Source organism: Mytilus edulis, chromosome 12 (genome assembly GCF_963676685.1).
Source record: "Mytilus edulis chromosome 12, xbMytEdul2.2, whole genome shotgun sequence".
Classification (NCBI taxonomy): domain Eukaryota; kingdom Metazoa; phylum Mollusca; class Bivalvia; order Mytilida; family Mytilidae; genus Mytilus; species Mytilus edulis.
In genome coordinates, this window is record NC_092355.1 from 33,824,652 (window position 1) to 33,850,411 (window position 25,760).

General features: G+C 32.3%; 1 protein-coding gene across 1 annotated transcript in view; it reads left to right on the forward strand.

Moving 5' to 3' along the window:
* LOC139498309 (uncharacterized) overlaps positions 1–25,760 on the forward strand; it is a 78,262-nt gene that overhangs the window by 23,321 nt on the left and 29,181 nt on the right. Inside the window, exons 5-9 of the mRNA XM_071286676.1 lie at positions 3,449–3,720; positions 5,452–5,637; positions 6,676–6,921; positions 12,047–12,207; positions 12,611–12,718. Of these exons, the coding sequence (XP_071142777.1) occupies positions 3,449–3,720; positions 5,452–5,637; positions 6,676–6,921; positions 12,047–12,207; positions 12,611–12,718 (973 nt within the window). The remainder of the gene's footprint in view (positions 1–3,448; positions 3,721–5,451; positions 5,638–6,675; positions 6,922–12,046; positions 12,208–12,610; positions 12,719–25,760) is intronic.

The window sequence follows — 25,760 nt, forward strand, 5'->3', positions numbered from 1 at the left end:
ACAGCAAAAATTTAAAAAATTTCAAAATGCTCCAAAATTGACGAAACTTTACAAAAATGTTAATTGGCATGTGTATATGTTATCTTTGACTTTGGAATTTTCAAAATGGCTGCCGCTCACCTGGCAATGGGGGAAGGGTGCCATCCGTTATTGCTAGCAATTACAAATCTAGTTATGGCACCCTCAACGGAGTTGGGGTGACATATTGTTATTCTACGTTTCTTTTTTTCTTATTATTTTTATTCTTCCACACATTTTGTCCACGCTATTTCTCGGATTTGAATGGACTAATGTTGATGGAATTATACCACAATGTGGAACACCATGTGAAGTTGTGCAGCAGACTTTGGCATGTGCAAGATGGCCGCCGTTACCATGGAAACAGAACAAATGTAAAAAATATTTTTTTTGTTTTTGGTGAATAATTTGAATATTCCTGAACTGAAAAACATCAAATTTTTATATATTGTTGGTGTCCACCATATACAGGTTTGAGATGATTTTGGGAATCTTTGGAACTACTATATTGCCATGGAAACTAAATATGTTTAGCATTAAACCCTATGGGGAAAATCTTAAAGTAGTATTTAAACTCTTAATATGGTATATCCAACCATTAAAACTTTAATGGTATGTTCCTTATCATGTGCCAATGTGGTAGGTGTCTTTGGAATTTTGGAAATGGTCACCGTTACCATGGAAACAGCAGAAATGTCCAAAAATTTCAAATTGGTCCAAACTTTCTAAAAATTGACAGACATGTTGAGTGGCGCATCAAGAGGTGGTATTCGACTTTGGAATTTCCAAAATGGCCGCCGTTTCCATGGAAACAACACAAAAATCAAAAATTTCAAAATGCTCCAAAATTGATGAAATTTTACAACAACGTTGATAGACATCTGTAAATGCGCTCTTTAATCTTTGAAATTTCAAAATGGTTGTCGCTCGCCTGGCAATGGGGGACGAGGGTGCCATCCGTTATTGCTAGCAATTACAAATCTAGTTTTTCTTATTTTTATTCTTCCACACATTTTGTCCACGCTATTTCTCGGAATTGGTCAGACCAATGTTGATGGAACTATACCATAATATGAACCGCCATGTGAAGTTGTGCAAGAGACATTGGAATGGTAAAAAATGGCCGCCGTTACCATGGAAACTAAAAAAATGTAAAAAAAAATCAAAATTCTAAATCTTTCGTTATAAGAGCCAACCTAATGAAACTTTATGTAAATGTTGGCAGTGGTGCCCTGAGGTACCAACAGTACTTAGCTTCTGCAAAATCTCTACCATTGCCATGGAAACTGGAGAAAAGTTTAACATTGAACCTATGGGAAAAAACATCAAACCAGTCTTTTCTTAAGGAATATAAGATCAAATTCAAAGAAACTTTATGAATATATAACATGGCATAAGTCGATGTTGAAACTGTAGTTGGAATTTTCGAAATGAACACTGTTACCATGGAAACTGCAAAAATGTAAAAAAATCTCAAAATGCGCCAAACTTAATGAAACTCATTATAAATTATCAATGTCAAGTAAAGATAACACATTGGACTTCGGAATTTCCAAAATGGCCGCCGTTGCCATGGAAACTACAAAAAATTCAAAAATTTCAAAATGCTCCAAAATTAAGGAAACTTTACAACAATGTTAACAGACATCTATAGATGCGGTCTTTGACTTTGAAATTTTCAAAATGGCTGCCGCTCACCTGGCAATAGGGGAAGGGTGCCATCCGCTATTGCTTGCAATGGCAAATCTAGTTGTGAATTTGCTTTTCTGTTAATAGTTTTAGGTTTTTTTTTGTTTTTATTGTTTCAATATCCCAAAGAAGCCTGGATTAATCCACAATTTTCTAAATAAAAGAATGTCTGACATTTACCATATATTGTGTATTATATATATAACATCCTATAGAGTTCAAGGAATATCGTTAGTCAAAAAAGCACACGTGTAGACCCTCTTTGCTAGATATCGGGGCTAATAGGTGTGTTGTGTTTGTGTATATGGTCAGTAGTGGTGTCCCCTTGGTTAACACAATACTGCATTTAAGAAGACAAAAGAACGATTGAAAAAAATGCTAAATTCACATTTAGATAACACGTTGTTATTTTTCACAATTCTTTTTGTATGGACAAAATTTAAGAAATATGTAAGGAATGCATTACTTTCAATATACTCTCATCAAAGATACCAATTTTAATTTTTTTGTTTTACGCCAGACGTGCTTTTCGTCTACAAAAGACTCATCAGTGACTCTCAAATCTTAAAAAGTAAAACCAAAAAGAGCCAAATAAAGTACGAAGTTGAAGAGCATTGAGGACCAACATGCATAAAAGTTTTGCCAAATACGGTTAAGATGATATTTTACTGAGGTAGAAAAACCTTTAGTATTTCAAAATTCAAATGTTTTGTAAACAGTTAATTTATAAATATTACCATATCAATGATAATTTATGTCAGCACAGAAGTGCTGACTACTGGGCTGGTGATACCTTCGGGAAATTCAAACTCCACCAGAAGTTGTAGTAGATAAACTCATCATCTACTAGTTCTAATACCACTTGTAAAAATAGTCGTATAGATAAATGTGTCACACTGTGAGCTAGTGTCCTTTATTTGTGTAATACGATATGTTGTGTTAGGTCACTAGCACTGATAATTATATTTGCATGAACCAATATAAGAAATATATATATTGTGGGTTAGGTCACTAACACCCTGTGTAAATATTAGCACGCATTCTGTTTCGTAGCATGTTTTTTTTATAATTTAAAAGAATTTACCATCTTACAAAATTTTCTGTTATCGGTCGTATTCGTCTCGAATCCGGCTCAAAATAGTGATATAAAGGACGTTTAATCCAGTCTGTGTCTGTTCCAAGTTTGTAGCCTGCAATTCTGTATTTGTCGTTTGTTTAAGTGTTTCATATTTGTTTTTCGTCTATTTTTCAACATAAATTAGTCCGTTTGAATTGTTTATTTTTGTCATCTCGGAGCCTTTTGTAACTGCCTATGCAGAATAGGCTTGTTCATTGCTGAATGCCGTACGGTGAGCTTTAGTTGTTCATTTATGCGGCAACTGGTTCCATTGGAAATCATATCACATCATCGTTTTTATATGTTGTCTGTTGAATGTAAGATGCTTGAATTGAAACTGTCTTGACTGTTTCAAAACAACCTGAATATCATTGATAAATAAAGAAATGGACACGAATATACTGTCCATATCAGGTAATAATATGAACAATGATGAAGTCGGTTCAATTAAATCATTACTAATTCAAAAGATATCGTGTTGATTACATAACAACAAAATCTGACTTATTCATGTTATAACGGCATATAGTAAATTTTCTTTTATTGTAATTCGTTTATTCATACAATTTAAGATAATAATTCTAACAGCTAATTTGTTAACTTTAATGTTTTCTGTTTTCAAAGGCTCAAAATGATTTTGGAGAAGGTCCTTATAGTAACCAGACAAACGTTAAATCGCCTCCGGGTCCTCCTAGTCCTATTAAAGGTATACAAGAAGTTTGCGTAACGTTTGAATTATTATTGCTGCAATTTGAAGAACCAGAAAGCAATGGCAGTGACATAGTATCGTACGTTTTTGAAATTGAAGCGAGAAACATATTGGCCAGCAGCAATAAAAGAAGATCGTCAACGTATATAGCTAATCGGACAATTGAATCAAGAGATGGTGAGAAAAGGTAAGAAGTAACTACCAAACTGTCTAAACATAAACTTACAAAATATAAATTTACTTTCCAGTAAATTGTTTTAACAGCACAGAATGTACCGCAGTGAATAACTATTTTCACATCAAACACTACACACCATACCATTTTGAATCATAATCGACACACCTCATTCAATTCAACCTGTAATGCAACATGATTGCAAAAATAGTTTAATTTCGTTATACGAATGTGCCGTCTTTAATTCCTAAAAGTATGAATTTTCGGCTCTCCCTTGACACCATTTTCGAGTATGGTCTTGAGGAAACCGATAATAGTCCGTCGGAAGGGGACGATAAATGGCTCACCCCCCATGTTAAGAGAGAGCCATATCTCTTAAACGTTAAAGACACCTTTGTAGATTTCGAAAAAGAGCAGGATAATGCCGCTACCAGGCATCACTCGCACCCGCAAAGTGGAGAGGGATTAATATAAGTTGCAAAACTTGTTTCACAATCCACTATAAATAGATATGTTCAAACTAAAGGTATGTTAACTGTAGATACTAAATTAACATGGTATTCTATACTAGGTATACATCACGCAGTAGTTATAAAACAGGTTACATTTATTGAAAAGATAAAATAACGAAATGTTACTACACATAAGTATTAAAAAAAGGGTGGCTTTGTAAGCTTGGAAATGTTTTCTTTCGTAACAAACATAAGAACACGTATCTCTTAAATAAAGCAATCCTCAATGGAAAGGCTGAGTTTTAATTGTCTGACTTAAATATTGAATCGGAATGCATAGTTTTAGTATTACAGAATGGTTAATGTTATATCATATTGATATAATGAACATATCTTAATGTAAATCTCATGACGTTGACTGGAATAAAGCTATACATTAGATCTCTTGGATATTTTGAAAATTGTTTGCGATGTGTAAGACGTTTATACTGTTGAAATATACTTACGCAAAAGAAAACACAATTGCTATATCTATACTCAGCACAGACTCAAGAATGTACATAATAATTGCTGTTACGATATACCTTCCACGTAAATCTATATGTATAATAACGTATGCCGATTTCGAGGTGTTAAAAATTGCAATGGTGAAAAACTAACATTTTACCTATTAGATCATAATTGGACATCATCTTTTAATCAAATTGAAATATGAACATGTATTATACACTGAATATACAATTTATAAGATACCGATTATCTGCAATTTAAAAAAGAATAAACAAACCCACAAATAAACTAGACATAGACGAGTGAATAAAGTCATACTGTTATAATGACGAAACGACAACAAACGGTTTACAAACCACATTGTGAAACTCTTAGAGTAACACTTACCCCGAAAGAATAAAAAGATATTTCACCACATGCAAAGATGTGGCAATACATCTATTTTACTGATGTTACATTACAACAAAATGATGGAAATCAATGAATTAATTGTAAAGGAGATTATTTAGAAAACTTTCCCTAAGTATAAAAACATACTTCTGAATTATTTTCATCAAATATAGTGGACTTTTTAAAACATTTTTACATAGTATTAACTGGTCACAAGCATTGAGTATAGTTTTACATTGATCTTTCAAAATGTGCAGTTATTTTTAGACGTAATAAATGATATTATTGTGTTTTTATCGAATATACACAGAAGCTGACTTGTGTATGTTGTTGTTTGATCCTACACATGCAATATACAAAGTGTATAAGACAGTTTTATTCATCATAACAGTAATGAAGAGTTGGAGAAGACAAATGATCAGCGAAAAAAGCAAAACATTCGAAGGAAAGAAGTAATCATTATGGTAGACGACATTATTCGTTTTGGGTCAACAAGTGGTGACAAAAATGAAGCGGGTACAGTCGTGAATCATTTACAATACTTGATGCATGAGCTTGATCATTCAACTTCGTACAGGTTTATAACATTAATAGACTATTTTTCTATGAAAAAGCCCACGTTTTAAATGTGATAGAGGAGTAGACATTTGTTTCATATAACTTCTAATAATAATGTCAACCATACATATATTGCAATTTTTCTACCGCTGTAATATTTTAAATAGTATACCAGCGTAAATCGGTCAGGACTGTTTATTGGGACTGTATTCCCACACAGTTGTTTAAAATCTCAACTATCACCACCTTTGGGAATTCAGAGTTGTGCCAGTTCACATCGTAAATAACTAATTTTATTTTGGCATATCTCTGTAGTCTTTGCGCCGTGTTTGGAAATTTTAACATTGTTCCAGCGTTCGATAAAATTGTATTAATTTCAAGATTTTGATAGAGTCTTAATTTGAATTGACATGATTCATTTGTCATCGTGCTATTACCGAGGAAGGATATCTGTTATCCGAAATATCAAACATATTGTTCGTTTTATTGTGTTTTTGGTGATGTTGTACCCTTTTAGACTTGTTATATATTATATTTTGTAGTGTACTGGATCATAATTATATGATCCATCGCCCCGTAAGATTTATCGTTGATTATTTATTCAGTCATTTAATATATATATATATATAAATTACAATTTTTACCATCAATATTTTATCTATAGCTGCATGTCAGGTTCTGTTTTTGTATATTTGTATGGTATCATTAATTATTTGTTGCATTTTGATCTTAGTAAAATTTGGAACAGTTGCATACTTTTTTTTATACATGTGCAAGAATGAAAACTGAAAATTGACATTTTATTCTTGCCATCAATGATTTATCTTTAGTCAAAAAATTATGAATATTGTACTATCATATTTGGTTACTCTTAATCAACGGAAACGCGAATTTTTCTTTCTTGTGTTAAAAAAAATCAATTTAGATAGAATTAAAAAAATAATATTTTCCGCTGTGCACAAGAGCTATAAGAACATAATAGATTTTTTAACATTCAGCATAATAACGACCTATTTAAAAGTTCTTCAAATAGTTTTATTTTGTGATTTCTATTCAGGATTTCTGTTAAGGCAGTTAACCATGTTGGTATTGGATTAGCTAGTAATTTTTTGGAAGTGACTACTTTTCCATTGCCTAATCCACCTGCGTCAGTAAACTGGTCAAAGCAATATTCATTGATAGAATTTGCCTGGGAACCAGTTCTTTCAGGAATACATGTACCCAGCAGGTTACCTAAAAAATTATCATGGTTAAAGTCACCGTCCGTTAGTTATAATGTCAAGTTGCGATATCCTTATGAACTGTAAGTAATATTTATTTGAACATGCTTATTTGAATGTATATCTTAAATATTTTATTGTTCTCAGATATAAGAAATATTCAATACTTCAATGTTTCGGTTTTTGCCATGGAATAAGAGATTTATTTTCGACTTAAGCTTATAGTTTTGAATATCACTTTAATATTTTTTGCGGAAAATTTTGGTCTTTTCCTTTAGTTTGGAACACCATCAATTACGACACAAAAATCACATGAAACTAATTATATATGTTATATTAACCAATTATATAACGATTTCAATTATCTTATATACGTATTTGCATAGTTTAGTGGATAAGATGAAAACAAAAACAACCATCTGTGATATTTGAAAGAGATATAAAACGTCAGAACACAATCAATTCCAGATTTCAGACGTCAAGGATTTTTTAGATTTGTGTTTTGTGTTTTTTTCTTCTTTTCTTTTTGGTTTGTTTTTGCTTGGACCTAGTATGATATTTCGTATGTCCTTACCAGTTAATAGTTTTACTATCAAAGTGAATATAATTAAATAATCTTTAATTTGATTAATTTAGTTCGGTACAAATTGATATATTATAACAAGTGGTCGTCTTTAATGCTTTTTGTTGGGGTGTTGTCTCTTTGACACATTCCCCGTTTCCATTTTCAATTATATTTGTGTATGATTGAATTAGTATTATATTTTTGAATGTATAAATCCTTACATGTTGTTTTTTTTATAAAGTAAGAACATTCAGCATAATCATGATAATACCGATGAATTCATTTTTTTTTTAAAGTGGAATTTTTTAGGATAAGTATCCAGGGAGTGAACAAAGTTGTTAAAAGATTAGCAAGCACATTTGTTTTGTAGGTGGCTACTAGTTCACTTCCTTGAACACCTGCGACATTAAGCTGTTTTAGGCTGCGTTCAATGTTGAAATTTGCTATGAAACTTCTTAACATAAATATTTAAAGACTTGCTAAAATCGAACAGGACTTTTTGGATATTTTTGTTTTTGTTTTCGTGTTGTATTTATAACTGGTTTTACATCATGATTTTTGTTAAGATGAATAACAATCAGCCTTTTAATTGCAAAATGCCATTAAGTTCTGATATAACTCATTTGTTTTCTCGTTTGAACTGTTTTCCAAATCCATTGTGTCTTGACTACAAAAAAAATATGTATAACTCGTTTGGTCACATTTGCGGACACATAAACAGATTATTGTTAGGACGATTGGAAAATATCCTTTGCCATATTTTAAAGAAGTATTCCATAACGGTCAACCATGTTAATCGCAATCAAAGAAAAGTTCGGTCCAACCATACAATTATTTCGGACCTAACTTCTATTCTAAAAAACAACGGCAGACAGTTTCTTTTAACAAAGATCTGTTCTTTACCTCTAAATAAATCAAATAAAGTTTTGAAGGATTGCAACACAGTTCCATATTGCAGTCCTCAATATGAAATCAAATCAAATCATAATGGTATATTGTAATTCTAAACTGTTTCCCAAAATTGATCGCCCTTAAGATCATAAAAAGAAATCAAGTATGTCAATAAGGGTTTTGATTTTGTAAATATTGCCGGTATTTCTAACGATCATTCTGTTTAAGAACAAATTCCTGGATATTTTGATAATACTAAACTCCCTCTTATTTGTTATGTTTACAAGAAATAAACCCGGAAATATGTGTTTGATTAGAGCAAAGTGTGTAAAAATGTAAATATTAGTGAAAATACACCTACGTCATGTAATTACAGTAATTCCGAATATATTTATGGCCCCATTTTCCATGTTATAACAGGAAACTTTAACGTCGTATGCGACCGTTAGTTAAAATAATTCCTCAGTAAAGGACCTAAATATCTTCCCTGTCTTTTATTAATTGGAATGAGTGTCGTAATATCATCCACGATTCACTTCGTGCTTACTGTTTGAAATGGATAAAACGATAAAAAAAAAAGCTGACAACAAATCTTCGGACAAATTTTTTTTAAATTCAGTAATGAACATAGTTGATATACGTATATAACATTTTAAAGATCATTCTACTCTTAACAACAACTATAAAACCCCTATTCCTGAAATATCAAATATAAACTAAAAGAACTAGCCAGGGAATGTGATAAAGCTTTTTATGATATCATTATTGCATGTATTGTTTGACGTACATTTTACATCGAGGTTCTGCAAAAGGAAATCACGAATTCACCAACGCTCCACTTGACTCCATTTCCAGACAACGACATCTGTAACAAACATAAACTTTTAGTTACAAACAGAACCAAATACAATGAAAGTCCGAACAATGTACTGGTTTCCGAAGTTACACAAAACACCTTACAAATATAGATGTATTTCGTCTTCAATCTATTGTTCCACTACTAAAGCGTATATTTTACTCACTAGAACACTTGAAACAATAAAAAAAAAACTGATAATAAATTGTTCAAATAAAGCCTTTGAAAGTTGTGGAATTAATTACTTTTAATTTTCTGAGTGTCAAAAATTTGGTGGAAGTATTTGAAAATTTAATGCATATATTGGTGATTTTTTTAAGTCTGGTCAAAGCTTTGATTTTCTACCTTATATACCAATTTGCCTCATATTCTTATTAAGAAAAAAATGAACACATCTAATTAAATGAACATTTAAAAATATGCGAACATATATGTTCAAACTCTTTTAGGTCATTTTTCGTAGCAACAAACAAAAGAACTATGTCAAATAGACATGCTTTGATACTAGATCTGCCCTTTAAGTTTTACTAGATAACATTTGTGTTCGCTTTGGAGATTCCATATATCGTCAAGTCATCGGAATTCAAATGGAGACTAACTGTGCACTACTTATTGCTGAGCTGTTTTTTGTATTGTTATGAGTTACAATTGATGACTAAAATCAGCAAAGACCCATCGAAACATCATTTGATACAAAAATTTAACAATACTTTTAGATATTTGGATGATATATTGGCTCTAAATAATGACGACTTCAGTATGTATACTAAAGAAATTTATCCTGTTGAACTATCTTTAAATCAAGCTAATATTAACAATGACCACTGCTTTTACCTTGATCTTGATATCTATATCATTAACGAGAAGCTTAATACAAAAATTTATGATAAAAGAGATGATTTTTCATGTATTATCTTATGGTGTTTATATATCTCAACTTGTACGATTCGCTCGTGTATGTAACACCGTATTAGATTTTAGCGAGAGAAATTTATCTATTACTGAAAAATTATTACACCAGGGTTTTCGTTATCACAAACTAGTCAAAACATTTACTCATCATCGGTACGAGGACATCATTCGTAAATATAACTCAACAATTAGACAGATTATACGTTCAGGTATTTCAATCTTTTATAATAATATTCTTTACAAAGCAAAACAATGTCAGTATTCACCTCAAAAGTTAACAAAACCTTTAAACATACTTATTAAGACGGACATAGTTACGATACTGTTGTCAGGTCATTAAAGATTACATATTTTGACTTCTGTATTAATTCACTTATAGGGTATTTGCATTGGAATTAAACATATTTATTTTAAAATCAGTTGTTGGAATGACACGGGTTAAGTTCTTCTCATATATTTTATGATAGTGTAATACTAAACCCCTTAATTACGGGAGGGATTGTGTTTGGTATTCATATGATGCAGACATAAACTTTCAATCAATTAAATTGAGGTCTGGAGCTGGCATGTCAGTAGCTGCTAGTTGTCCCTTGGTAATATATGTATTATTTTCATTTTGATTTGTTTCTTTAGTTACCTATTCTGACATCGGACTTGGACTTCTCTTACACAGAGTTTTAATATGCGTATTGTTGAGGTTTATTTTTTCTACATTGGCTAGAGGTATAGGGGAGGATTACGATCTCAAAAAGCATGATTAACCCCGCCGCATTTTTGTGCCTGTCAGGAGTCTCTAACCTTTGTTAGTCTTGTATGATTTTTAATTTGAATTTATTGTGTATAGTTCCGAGTTTACAATTACGTCATTATCACTGAACTTGTATGTTTAGGGCTAGCTGAAGGACTTCCCCGGGTGCGGGAGTTTCTCGCTGCATTGAAAACCCATTGGTAGTCTTCAATTTTAATGAATTTTAATTATGAAATCAATTAAAGCCGTCTATTTTGTTGGAGACCAGACATTTTTTTTTACGCTGACGATTGCATATAGGAACATCCTTGACTGAATCATAAAATTGAGAATGGAAATGAGAAATGTTTCAAAGAGACAACAACCCGACCATAGAGCAGACAACAGCTGAAGGCCACCAATGGGTCTCCAATGGGTCATGCCTGATTCCCTGAGTTACCATTCAAACTAAAATGTTTAATCCTTTCAAATAACAAAATATTTAAAGGCTATCGATTAAATACTGATAAAGATCTTACATTTTTGTTTTAAGAAAAATTATGTGTTGTGATCATATTATTGATAACTACAAATGCATTGTAGACTGTCATTTTGTATCTAAAATGGTGTCTAAACAATCTAGGACCACTATGTTGTGGCTGATATATAGGTAAATGATATAATTTAAACCAGCTGTAAATTGATTTGTAACTACCTTTTAGTGTCTGTGAGTACTCTTTGATTAGTACCTTTTTGTCTTTAGTTTTTTTAAAGTTTTTTAGAGGTTGTTCTTCGAATTGGTCAGAAGAGTCAATTGTTGTTGATCTGATTTTGATATTGGGCTGTTATATCACTATTTAAATTTATGGAATGGTTTAGCGCTTTAACACGTTTATATATTTCACATGATTTAAAGTGGGTCATAGTCATTGGCCGTACATTCGATGGAGCTGGTTGGTTCGTTCATGTTCTTTTACATGGCGAAGGCTTTCATAATTTGATAGGCTGTATGGGTATTGGTCATACTCTAATACCATCGTGTAATATACAGTTACATACATCAACTGCAATCGGTCTATGATTGATAGTTGTGTCCTGACAGTCATATCCCAATTCATTATTAATTATTTTAATTGTTATTGTAGCTAAAAAAAATTGATTCGATCTGTTTACATATTAAACTTTAGTACATATTTGTTTTCCTAATGACGTCATGATCATATATAACTAACTTCAGATTTTTCATTAACATTTCAGAGATTTCCGTAACATTTACAAAGGAACAGATGTTGATCTAAGTAGGACATTATTACCCGAATATGACACGGTTGACGTGAGGATATCTTCTGGATATGACAACATGTTTTCTCCTTATAACAATACATTCCGGTTAAAGCTTACGGATGAACCTTTTAGAGGTATTAAACCAGAGAATATAAATTGTTTTATTAAACTATAGGTATGCATGGTATTTTCACACATGTATCATTAACACTTGAATATTTGCAACCGCATTTTTTACTGAAATGGAAAACGATAGATTTTGAAATTTCATTTACAAGTTAAACTAAACAGAAAAAGTTGATATTGTCATACTTTTTTTTAAATTAAATTCTGGTGAACGCAACATATCAATTGCTTCGCTTAACATTTGAATATTTGTCAAATTAGTACAAAACATATTTGGCTTCTTCTTATTTCTATACAAAGAGCAGTTTATCAAACTTAAAGTTTTGATCACTACACATTTTTAAACTCGAACTTAGTACAATCAAATTGAATGATTCAAATGTTTATTCTATCTTCTTTTCATTTGATGAGATGTTTCTTGGAGTATACTCACAAAACGTGACAAAAGGATTAATGGTATGGAAAGTCTGTATGGTATGTGGACGAACATTAAAACTGAGGTCCCAGAGACAGACAAAAGTATGAAAATTTTAAAAATACGAAATTTTAAGAAAATTAGTATGAGCTATAAACATTGCATCAAAGACATGGAAGATTTAGCAAGATCTAAACCAAGACACATATTGGTTCAAATATACATGAAACTAAAAAGAAAAAGATAATATGATCTTACATTTTAAATGTGCAAAATTCTGAAAATCGCAATATACCAATTGCTTCAATTAACATTTGAATATTTGTCAAATGACTACAAAAAATGATTTGGCTTCTTCCTATTTCTATACAAAAAGGAGTTTATCAAACTTGAAGTTATCATAGAAAATTTTGATCATTATACAAATTGGTTTAATAACACTTCAAAATAGATGCGCTGCTTCGTCGCTTCTTGTGCCGACTAACGGCCTTGGAATTATATAAATTGGGTATCAATTTGTTCATTTTTCATTTATCTCTTCATTCGTGTAAGTTTCACCTACCTGCCATCCTTTATTTTCTCATATTTTGACAGTTTTCAGTGACCCATCGATTCCGACATTTTTTATTTTATTTTCAAATGGACTTCCAGTTACGAGAGATTTCACGACCTCGAGACTCAAATATGCAAATATTTATACTTTTTTCACCTCCTTTATAGGAGATCGATAGCTAACATTTAGTAGTCAACCACAATATTTCACTTCCTTTACAGGAGATCGATATAAGCCATTTAGTGCCAACCACAATAACAGTCGGAAGCTCTCGGACATTTACACAACTCGCATCGTAAATGAACGAGTTAATGACCTAGGGTCATTTGCATACATCATCTCCCATAGTCTATTGTGCCTTACTTTTTTCTCATGATCACAAGACAATCTTTCAAAATGAAAGTTAGAATGCCAGAATCGATGGGTCACTGTGAAAACTGTCAAAATATGAGAAAATAAAGGGTGGCAGGTAGGTGAAACTTACACGAATGAAGAGATAAATGAAAAATTAACAAATTGATACCCAATTTATATAATTCCAAGGCTGTTAGTCGGCACAAGAAGCGACGAAGCAGCGCATCTATTTTGGACGGGCAAATATCAACTTTTTGATATGGGACGAGCTCTGACGTCCCACGGCCCCAGCTTGGCTGGCAAAACAGCCGTCGGACGTCAGAGTAATCTCGGACTATCAAAAAGCAAGATATAGTGATCCTTCATTTTTTCGTTGGCATCAGCGTCGTCGTCGTCGTCCACAGATATTTCCTCTGTGGTTAACGTTACTGAAATTTTAATAACTTTTTTTAACTATCTTGGATTTCAACTTGACTTGGAAAGAGGCTTGTTTATGATCATAAGATAGTATCCAAAAGTAAATTTTGAAAACAAAATCCTGTTTTTTCCGTCTTTCACTTATGAATGGACTTAGTTTTTCTGCCAGGAAATATAACATTTACTCTGTGGTTAAAGTTTTTAAAATTTTAATAACTTTCTTAAACTATCCTGGATTTGTACCAAACTTGGATAAGCACATACGATCAAATTCTAGTATCCAGAAGGAAAATTCGTTAAAGTCTTGTACCAGTTTTCTGTGTTTTTTTTTATATAAATAGACTGAGTGTATCTTCAAGTAAACCTTACAAACCGTCTGCAGTTAAAGTTTTTAAAACATTTATTTGATTCATTAACTACATGTATCCTTGATTTTTATCAAATTAGGACACAAGCTCCTAACAAACAAGAGATAAAATCAACATGAATATTTTTATTTTTTCACCTCATTTTTGTTGTGCCTGCGATTAACAGTAAAAGAATCCGACACACCTAGTTCCGCTGAACCCTTACACATTTACTAGTAAGAAATTATTTGTATAATTTTATCCGTTAAATTTTGCATATATTGAAAATAGAAATTAGAATAAAGAAAATGTATGTGCCTTAAGAAATATATATCATAGATTCATGTATGTGTCTTCTCATTTGGGTTCAAAGAAAATATCCTTCATACACAATGCATGTGAAAAGATCATTCAATTGAACTGCTTCAGTTAAGAACATGTCTCATTGGAACTCACACCACATCTTCCTATATATATATAAGAAAGTGATATGCCTAAAAATATCATATCAGTAAAATAACTGCAAGCAACTTCGTAGTGCTTGATTATTCAATTAAAGTAATATTGCTGTTTTAGCTGCGAAATGTGCTTGTGAACATCCGAAGAGATTGTATGTATATAGCTGAAAAATATTAATTTTTCAAGGTCAAAGTCAATATTGTGACATACAATAATACAAAATAAGAAAAGGAGAAAGGATATACATTTTAAAAGTATGCATTTAATTTTATTAGAAATAGTCGATGCCAAATGTGTAAAAGCCATGGATGTATTAGATCCGACATTTGTCGTTGACTGGATTTTATAGCTTTCCTTTATCAATATTTACTAGTCATTATTTATAAATACTTATTTACATTAACTGTAGATATATAGATGCTATATAATAATATCGCATGTTAACTTACTGAATTAAATGTAAATAATGGATCTTTTCAAGGCCTGTAAACTAGGCACTTACAGACAAATTTGTGTCACTAAAAAGACAGTTACACATTCAGGGAATTCGTTGAAATAAAACCGTGTTTTACATTCTCTTTTTTCAACCCAACAAACATTTTATAACACATAGCAAACCATGAAAAGTGGTCTAAAACATTTTAAGTCTACCGTTGAATCAGAGGGGCATTAATTAGCTGTCTAATTTGTGTTTTTCGATTTCGTTCATATTATTGAATATGACTTATAAAATGCTGAAACTCATAACCAAATTATCAAAGGTCTGAAATGAACCATTTACGATACATAGAATGTATAGTACTAGTATAATCATGATAATGGTATATATCTGCATGTTGCGTGTATTTTTGTAAAGACGCCATCTAATTAGCTAAAGATGTAACTTCCGGAGATGACCGACGGTCATATAGTTAGATAAAAACATAAACATAGATAAAGATAGACGTGTAAGGAAAGCCAATACAATTTTTAAGCTGATGTTTAATATCGATACCACCTCATGCTATAGTTGTGACAATTTGAAAAAGCAAAGCTTATTATTTATCAAAATTACCTATTGAGTTTGATGATATGATTTTTAAACAATGAAATAATAACAATTCAATCTACAATACACTGTTGGGGATCAGGCTTAACATCATGATCATTATAAATATTATTATCGTGAAATGGCAATGTAGCATAGCTGTGATCGTTGTTCACCAATGTCTTTCTAATATTTTTTAACGACTGCAAGGAATTGTGTTAAGTGAAAATTAAATGAGTAGTACACAATGCAATTTAATTATACCCTAATCCGATTTGTTTACTTTACATGTTGACATAAATCTTTGTTCAGAAATACTCGGTATCTACATAAAACTAACGAAGGAATAATTTCAACTTCAACATTTGGAACTCTTGATTCAATAGCCTCCTTGTCAGCAGTAACCCTCTAACAAGGAAATCGGTATTGTAGATTCAAGATATATATAGGAAATACAAGCCCTGGAAAATCTTATGAACTGGGATGGATATACTCCGTATACAAACGCTGATGACATTTTGGTAAATAGAAATTGAAAGTTCACAAAAAAGAAGCTGAAATCATTTCTTTTGCCGTAATTTTTTGCTTTCAAGCAACCCGCATTGTCAATGTTTATACTTCAGGCACAATTAGAGGCAGACTTAGCTGTATCTGTTGTAATCGTTATCTCAAGTTCAATCGGATAGATGCGTTCAACATAGTCACCAAAAGTTACCAACTTCTTTTCTTTCTTCCATAGAAGATTCTGAATAAAGTCAGCCGAGTATGAATAAAGGGACAAGTCGAAAAAAAAAAGAGGGACACAGTTTATTCTTCTAGGAATGCCGATCTATTATTTGTTGAATAACATGTTCTTCAAGAGTAATACATGTCTTATTAATCAAGAAATCGAGCATCTTGATAGTATATGTTTTTAAAAATGTGCTGTTTGAATCAGAGATATTTTTAACAAAACAGAAATGTATCCCTCCTTTAGACAAGATATTTGCATTTATGTTAGCCGTTTATTAATGACACACAGCAGGACCAACTTTTTCAATTTTTCTTTTGTTTTGGAATACGATTTACTTTTGTAAAGTGTAGAAAAGTCAAAAAGAGTTTTTTTTTACAACCATTTATATAATATTCTTTGTAAGGACACTTATTTAGTATATGTATCTAGTACAGTAATGAAAGATTAAGTTCTTCGTCTTTGGTTGAAATTCCATAGGAGCATAAAACACAGGAGGAAGGACAAGTGTTTTGCAACATTTGAGTCTTTAAAGAAGGTACGCACGAATAAAAGATGATTACGTAATTTAGCGTTATAAAGCCAGGTTCAATCCACCATTTATGACAGTTGTTGTCCATTCGTCTAATGTGTTTTATCGTTTGATTTTTCATTTAATTAGGAACTTAACGTTTTGACATTTTCATGGAGTTTCAGTATTTTTGTGATTTTATATTTTATATATATAGCCGTATCATTCCAGCCAAATTTTTATGGCTCATATCTTTAAGAAAATGATACAGTCTTTGTTGTTTTCTTTCAGTTTTACATCATTCTATACACGTTGTGTTCTATCAATTTAAAAAGGGTCTTTTCAACAGCTTGAAAGGTTTGATTTTTTTTTACACATTAGCAAACATCCTTTTTTTAAGTTAAGAACACGGATGTCAAGTTGGTTCATTATTCAACATTCAACATTCAACATTCAAATTGTTTTAATTTTTTTTCTTGCATCCATTTTTTAACATTCAACATACGATTTCAACATTCTACATTCGGTTTCAATATTCAACATTCAACATTTTTTTTCTTGTTTCCATTTTCAACATTCAACATTCGATTTCAACATTCAACATTCAGCATTCTATTATTATCCATTTTCAACATTCAAAATTTGATTTCAGCATTCAACATTCGATTTCAATATTCAATATTCATCATTCAATTTTTTTTTTTTTTTTTTTTCGTTGTATCCATTTTCAACATTCAACATTCGATTTCAATATTCAACATTTAACATTCAAATCTTTTAATATTTTTTTTCTTGTATCAATTTTCAACATTCAACATTCGATTTTAACATTCAACATTCGATTTCAATATTCAACATTCAATATTCAATTATTATTATTATTTTCTTTTATCCATTTTCAACATTCAACATTCGATTTCAGCATTCAACATTCGATTTCAATATTCAACATTCAACATTCATTTTGTTTTCATTTTTTTTCCCTTGTATCCATTTTCAACATTCAACATTCAACATTCGATTTCAATATTCATCATTTAGTGGGAGATATTATGGACATAATTGTGCAAATCCCGATACAAGCATGAAATTTGGTATAAAGGTTGACTAAATGATAAAAATCCGCTGCTGGCCAGAAAAAAAAATCAATTTTTCAAGATGGCCACCACACATTTTGGAAATGGCGTCATTACAAATTGGCAATAATTCGTTAATCCTTTGAAAGGTGTGTTATATGTAAAATCCAATGTTAGATTTGATAAAAAGTAAATGACAGTTTCTAAATTACGACTCGACAATACATTTATGAAACTAAAGGTGACTTCCGGTTTCAAAATGCCGGCACAAAAGTCAAAATTTTTATACTTTCAAGCAACTTCTCAAGGGATGTAAATCCTTGAAAAATGTGTTATAGGTATAATCCAATGTAAGTGATGATAAAACGTTAGAACAGTTCCTAAGTCCGACAAAACAACACATAAATGAAGAAAAATAGTGATTTCCGGTTCCAAAATGGAGGCAAATACGTAGAAAATATTTTTATAATTTCCATCAACTTAACAAGTGATAACACTCTTTGTTAAGTTTAAATCCATAGTTTGAAAGACAGGTTGCTCATCTTATAATTATTTTGTAACATTTTCGCGCATGCGCAAATACTGGATAGATGTCAAATATTTATTTTTAATAAATATGTGATGTAAGGAAGGTGATAACCCTGATAATTGTTTTTTTAACTCAAAGAAGTTCAAAGGAAAAGTTTTCTAGAAAAATCAGTATTTCAAACTGAAGAAAACAACCATTTTATAAAATGGCCATGGCCATCTTGAAATTTATTTTTTTTAATGGCCAGCAGTTCTTTCTTTAAAAGTATATAATAATTATGCATTGTGGTAATTTTCATGCTTGTATCATCATTTGCACAATTCCCTCGATTTTCTTGCTAATATCTTCCACTAATTCAACATTCATTTTTTTCCCTAGTATCCATTTTCAACATTCAACATTCGTTTTCAACATTCTACTCTCGTTTTTAACATTCGATTTTCAACTTTCAACCTTTGTTTACAACATTCGATTTTCAATTTTCAACAATCGTTTACAACATTGGATTTTCAACTATTAACATTCGTTTTCAACATTCAACATTCGTTTCCAACATTCAACATTCGTTTTCAACATTGAACATTCGTTTTCAAAATGGTCCGTGTATATCTGCGTCCATTCGTTTTTCGTTTTGAAATATCAAAAACAAAAAACAAAAAACGAAAGTGTTTTCATTTTTTGTTTTTGATTTCTTAAAAACCAAAATGAAAAACGAAAGTGTTTTAATTTTTCGTTTTTGATTTCTTAAAAACCAAAATGAAAAACAAAAGTGTTTTCGTTTTTCGTTTTTGATTTCACAAATCGAAAAACGAAAAACAAAAGTATTTTCATTTTTCATTTTTGATTTCACAAAAACAAAAAACAAAAAACGAAAATCGAAAGTGTGTTCAATTTATCTTTCCCACACTGTTTTTAATTGTCATTCAAAAAATGACAATGTTGTCATTTGTCATTCATTTAAAGGTGCTTCAGACAATGAAATTATAACAATGTTGTCGATTTTTGTTACATACCAAAAGGGTGAACATAAAGTTTTGTATATAATTTTAATTATTTCACGATGACGATTTATAATGTATTATAATGTTTTCTTTTCTTGATGTACAGTCATTGATAGTAAATGTTGCTAATGCAAACACTCCGATATTCATTCAACATAATGTAGACAAAATAGACCGCATGACTTCTGAATTGAACTACGGTGATGAAGTAATCAAAGACTTTCAAATTACCTTGTTTATATCTTTGATAAAGAATTAATTATTATATTTAAATATTAAACGAATCACAAATTTAAATTGTACAATATAATATTATATAAAGGTGGTACAAATAAATAGATTGATGACAACATCACACTAAAAAGGGAGGTAACTACTTTTAAAACTGACAAGAAAACTAGCCCGGTCGTTAAAGTATACATGAACACCGGTTGTCAGATCAATATTATTTTAATCGAAGAAAATGTCGACGGATGCAAAAGTCTTTATCAATCTAAACACTAAGGATGCGTGATCTTAACTTTTAAGTTTGGAGAGGTTGATATAAGATGATAATATAGAAACGTATTAACTAGCCTCTATTACAAATAAAGCAAACTATATTTTGGCGAGGGAAGGGCTCAAGGACCCCGGAAGAACTGGAAAAAAATTTACAAAATTTTCGGACCTTTTCTTAATCTAAAGCGCAAGTTTTGTCTTATTTATTTTATAATGTTCTGGTCTCGGAGCAAAATATATAGATACAGTGTAAGACTTTTAGTATTTACATGTAGAAGCAATATTAAAAGACATATGTAGGATGAATAAAAAAGCAATGTAATCTACATAGTCAAGTGTGTGGCTATTGTTAGTTTAAACATATTTATTAATAGTGGATTGGCAATGTTCTTCTCGGAACATGGATCGAACCAGGAACTTCTGTTCTTGTAGTCCGATGCACTAACCTATGTTACTTTTGTATAATGAGTATCAATGGTCCGGTTCCTCGTTGAAGACCCTCCCGCTACTTTCAAGATGAAGAACAGGAATAAAAGCCCTGTTCATTAATAGTTTGTATTTTTTCAATATATTGTGTGCGATTTTGTCCCGTGTACATTTACTCCACATCTCTTTATTTTCTATTTAGGACCTGGATACGGCTCAATGCTTGTTTTAGCCCTCCAATGCTAAAGGCCTAGGTCATATATTTGTTTTTTTAATTATTTGATGCCGTGGAATTGGGATTTTTAGCTTTAATGTACCCCTTGTCAACTTTAAAAGAGGGACGAAAGATACCAAAGGGACAGTCAAACTCATAAATCTAAAACAAACTGACAACGCCATGGCTAAAAATAAAAAAGACAAACAGAAAAACAATAGTACACACGACACAACATAGAAAACTAAAGAATAAACAACACGAACCCCACCAAAAACTAGGGGTGATCTCAGGTGCTCCGGAAGGGTAAGCAGATCCTGCTCCACATGTGGCACCCGTCGTGTTGCTTAAGTGGTTACAAATCCGGTAAATAGTCTAATTCGGTAGGTCATATTCATGAAAGGGAAGGGGATTGTAGTTACGACGTAAGGAACATATCCGATATCATTTGTGAAACGGTTATTCCATAACGGTCAACCAACTCGTGATGGCGTCCGTACAATTTACGAAGGGATGATTTCAACTTCACCATTTGGAACTCTTGGTTTAATAGCTTCCTTGTGAGCAGCAAACCTCTATCAAGAAAATCATGATAGGAAATGCAAGCACGGGAATATCGTATCAATTGGGAGATATATACCCCGTATGCAGGTGCTGCTGGAATGTTGCTACTTAGAAATGGAAAGTTCACAATTGGAAAGCTGAAATCATCTCTTTTGTCGTAAAGTTTTGTTTTCAACCGACCCTCATTGTCAATTTCTAGATGTAAGTCAAGATATGAAGCCGCCTTAACTGTATCTGTAGTATCCTTTATCTCTAGTTCGATTGGATAGATGCGTTCCACATAGTCACCAAATTTTGAATTGTTTAGTGAAAGAACATCATCTATATAGCGGAAAGTAGAGTTAAAGGATATTGCTAACTTCTTATCTTTCTTCCTAAGAAGTTCCTGCATGAAGTCAGCCTCATAATAATAAAGAAACAAGTCGGCGAGTAGAGGGGCACAGTTTGTTCCCATTGGAATGCCGACAGTCTGTTGAAAAACACGTCCTCCGAACGTAACAAATATGTTGTCAATCAAGAAATCAAGCATCTTGATAATATCAGTTTCAGAGAATTTTTTGTTTGAATCAGAGTGATTCTTTACAAAGTAGGATTTATCCCTCCCTCAGACAAGATACTTGTATCTACGTTGGCCATTCTTTTTTATGAAGAAAAGTAATATCAACTCTTTCAATTTGTCTTTTAGTTTGGAATGTGGAATACTTGTGTACAGGGTAGAAAAGTCAAATGTTTTAATACTGTTACAAGATGAAAGAGAGTTAGATTGTATGTACTCTAAAAGATCTTTTGAATTTTTAAGTATCCACATCTGATTCACGCCACCTCTAGAATAGGCAGTTTCACAATAACTTTGAAGCCCGTCTTTGATTGCTGATAAAATAGATGTTAATAATTTAGAAAGAGGTTTCGTGGAGCACTTGGAAGACCCAGCAATATACCGTTGTTTGTAAGGACACTTATGTAGTTTAGGTATCCAATACAGTGATGGAAGATCCAGTTCTTCATCTTTGGTTGAAATTCCAAAGGAACATAGAACAGACCTATGATTATCCAGGATTTCCTCTTTGGTAAGTGTCGTGAGGGTATATGTTGAGTTACCAAGTGAATTGTCAATACCTAATTCGTTTATCAAGCAGTTGATGTAGTGACTTTTACACACAAAAACGATGTTATTTGGGGCTTTATCTGCAGGGACAACAACATATTTGTCATGGAGGTCGGATAGGTGTTTTGCAACATTTGGGTCTTTAAAGATTGACGTAGCATGGTTATTGATGGACCCATTCAGTTTCTTAATTCTGATTTGTATCAACGACCTCACTGCCTTAATCCATTCGGAAAGAGTGTCTACGTCTTCCTTCTCGCGCTTAGCCCATTGCCTGGCATAATCCTCGACTGAATCCATCAAAATTTTAAAGTTGTATTTCCAATTGATGGATTTAGGCTCACGATATTTGGGACCTTTCGATAACACATTTCGTAGAGAAGTGTTATTAACAATGTTAAGGTCACCGGTAATAACGTGGCCAGCAGGATTATATGTGAATTTGGAACTAGCACAAGTGCAATCAGGAGGTTTAGACTTGAAGTCGTCAATATCGAGAATCTGCAAAACGCGTTTGTAAATGAAAATTTTAGTTGCAATAGGTTTGGTATAGGTATAAGAAATTATTGGTACAGACTGGTCTTTGAAATAAGGAGGTATTTTCGATTGCACTAATTTATGATGAAGGATATTGCCTAGGTTGACGCCATCGAGACCTTTGTTGGCAAAGGAAAGATTAAGAAAAGATCTATTCTCTTTTTCATCTTTTCCAATGCGAACTGGCTTGAAAAGTCTGTGACTTGCAATATCCGAAATTATAGCTTCAAGTTTGTATTGGTTTGAATGAGGGTTTGTAACAGTGGATTCCAAACATAAATTGAACAGAGAATGAAGTTTCGAAAGGGGTAATGAATAAGGTTTCGTGCGAATGTGATGAATACCTAACGGCTTTTGTATGAATGGCAGCAAGTCATTAATAGAGACATCATGCAGAGAAGGTGATGTATAATGACGATGACCATGACTGCGTCTACGTCGAGGAGTCGAGTTGAAAATATTCATCACATTCACCGAGTTACACGAAGGACTAGATAGAATACCTATACCATCAATTTTGTCATTGCAGCCATAAGGTGTTGCAGTTCCCAATTGTCTAATCCAGTAGTCTTCTTTTTGTCTACGGAGAGTCGTTGAAAGATTAGGATTGTTAGAGCTATGGTATATCTTTTCGATAATGCGAACTGTCATAGAAACGATGGAATGATCGGGCTGATTGTAATGCTGGTATAGAATGTCGTTAGCATTAAGGTTAATGTCTGATCTATGACCGCACATACGTTTGTTAAGCCTTCCTTTCGTTTCACCGACGTATACCAATCCGCAAAGGTTGCACTCTAATCCGTAGACGACATTTATCGATTTACAATTCAGATCATCGTAACTTCTGGTAAAATATGACTTCTTGGTCAAATTGCTAGTGAATTCAGCATCTGTAATTAAAATAGCACAAGTTTTGCAGCCTTTGGTCTCACATTTTGAAATGCGACAGTGTTGTACTGTGTCATCAAACACCAAAATGTCTTTAAGGAGAACTGAACATGGCTGTATATGTGTAATATTGCTATTGTCACTAGGACGATGATCTGAATGAGTCGTGTTTGAGATATTTGTCATGTCAGGTGATGAGGGGACACCTGCCGTATCAGACGACACCGTGTCCATGGTGACATCTGTTTCGGACCTTTTTATACTGGGCGACGTCCGAGCCAGTTTCCTGTTTAATCTTCGTAAGTTCATGCAATTGTAGTTTTGCTACTGGGCGGATGATGTCCTCGGGGACAAAATGTCCACCAGCAGAGACATCGACCCAGTGGTAATAAAATAGGGACGAAAGATACCAAAGGGACAGTCAAACTCATAAATCTAAAACAAACTGACAACGCCATGGCTAAAAATAAAAAAGACAAACAGAAAACCAATAGTACACACGACACAACATAGAAAACTAAAGAATAAACAACACGAACCCCACCAAAAACTAGGGGTGATCTCAGGTGCTCCGGAAGGGTAAGCAGATCCTGCTCCACATGTGGCACCCGTCGTGTTGCTTAAGTGATTACAAATCCGGTAAATAGTCTAATTCGGTAGGTTTAACTTGTGTTTACAGCAAAGATAGCCAGTTTTGTGTTCTGTAATATACTGTAACAGTTTAATTTCCCATGTCCGGTAGCATCGTTACTTCTCAAAACATCTTCCGAGCAATATTTGGACATCTGTGCTGTGGGCATGTACAATTGCCAAACCACACATGCCCGTTCTTGAGTCTTCGTAGATCTATTCCAACTTTAGTATTATTGAGTGTACAACAAGCAGAACATGATATTTTATACCATTGAATATTGAATCCATAGTCATAAAGATCGATTACTTGATTGGTGTTCCTTTAACGTAGCTGCAGAACAAAACGAGAGAGCTACTTTCGAATATTTCTACAATTTCAAGCAGTTTTCCACTAACAAACACAATAATGTTTTCAACAATTATTAAAATAATTTTTTTTTACACTTTTTTATTTTTATATTGTTTTAAAATATCAATTTGACTTGAATTTTGGATTCCCCTTAAATGTTTAACCCCGCCACATTCTAAATGTATGTGCCTGTCCCAAGTCAAGAGCCCGTTATTCAGTTGTTGTCGTTTGTTTATGTGTTACATTTTTGTTTTTCATTCAATTTTTGTACATAAATTAGGCCGTTAGTTTTCTTGTTTGAATTGTTTTGCATTGTTATTTCAGGCCCTTTTATAGCTTCTTATGTGGTATGGGCTTTGCTCATTGTTGAAGGCCGTACGGTGACTTATAGTTGTTAATTTCTGTGTTATTTTGGTCTCTTGGTCTCATTGACAATCATACCACATCTTCTTTTTTTATATTTATATGAGTATATTAAATATACATGTATATACCAAGCTAAGTCAGTTTATATCTTGTTTCTCGTCTGACTATACAAAAGGCTAGGAGAGCTACTTTGATAGATCAGATTGACAGATAAGCTGTCTATATAAAGTAATGGGACAATGCATGACATGAAAACATCACCAAATCACCGTACATATATGTAATACTCAAAAAGACATCCAGAGCTTACCATAGTCATCAACTACCCACCAACAGGCCGTGAGCTCTGGTTGGCTCTTAATTCAAATCCAAGAGCACAGCAAATTGTCAAAATATTCTATTCCAAATGGGTTAGCTGGGAGAAAAACATTGAAACTTTCCAAAGAAATACACCCCCCCCCCCCCTCAACTTTTTAATAAGGAAATATGGTATTATTTCAAATGAGTCAACTATCCCACAAAGTTCAAATGTAGTGGATGTAAGCAGTTATATACAAGC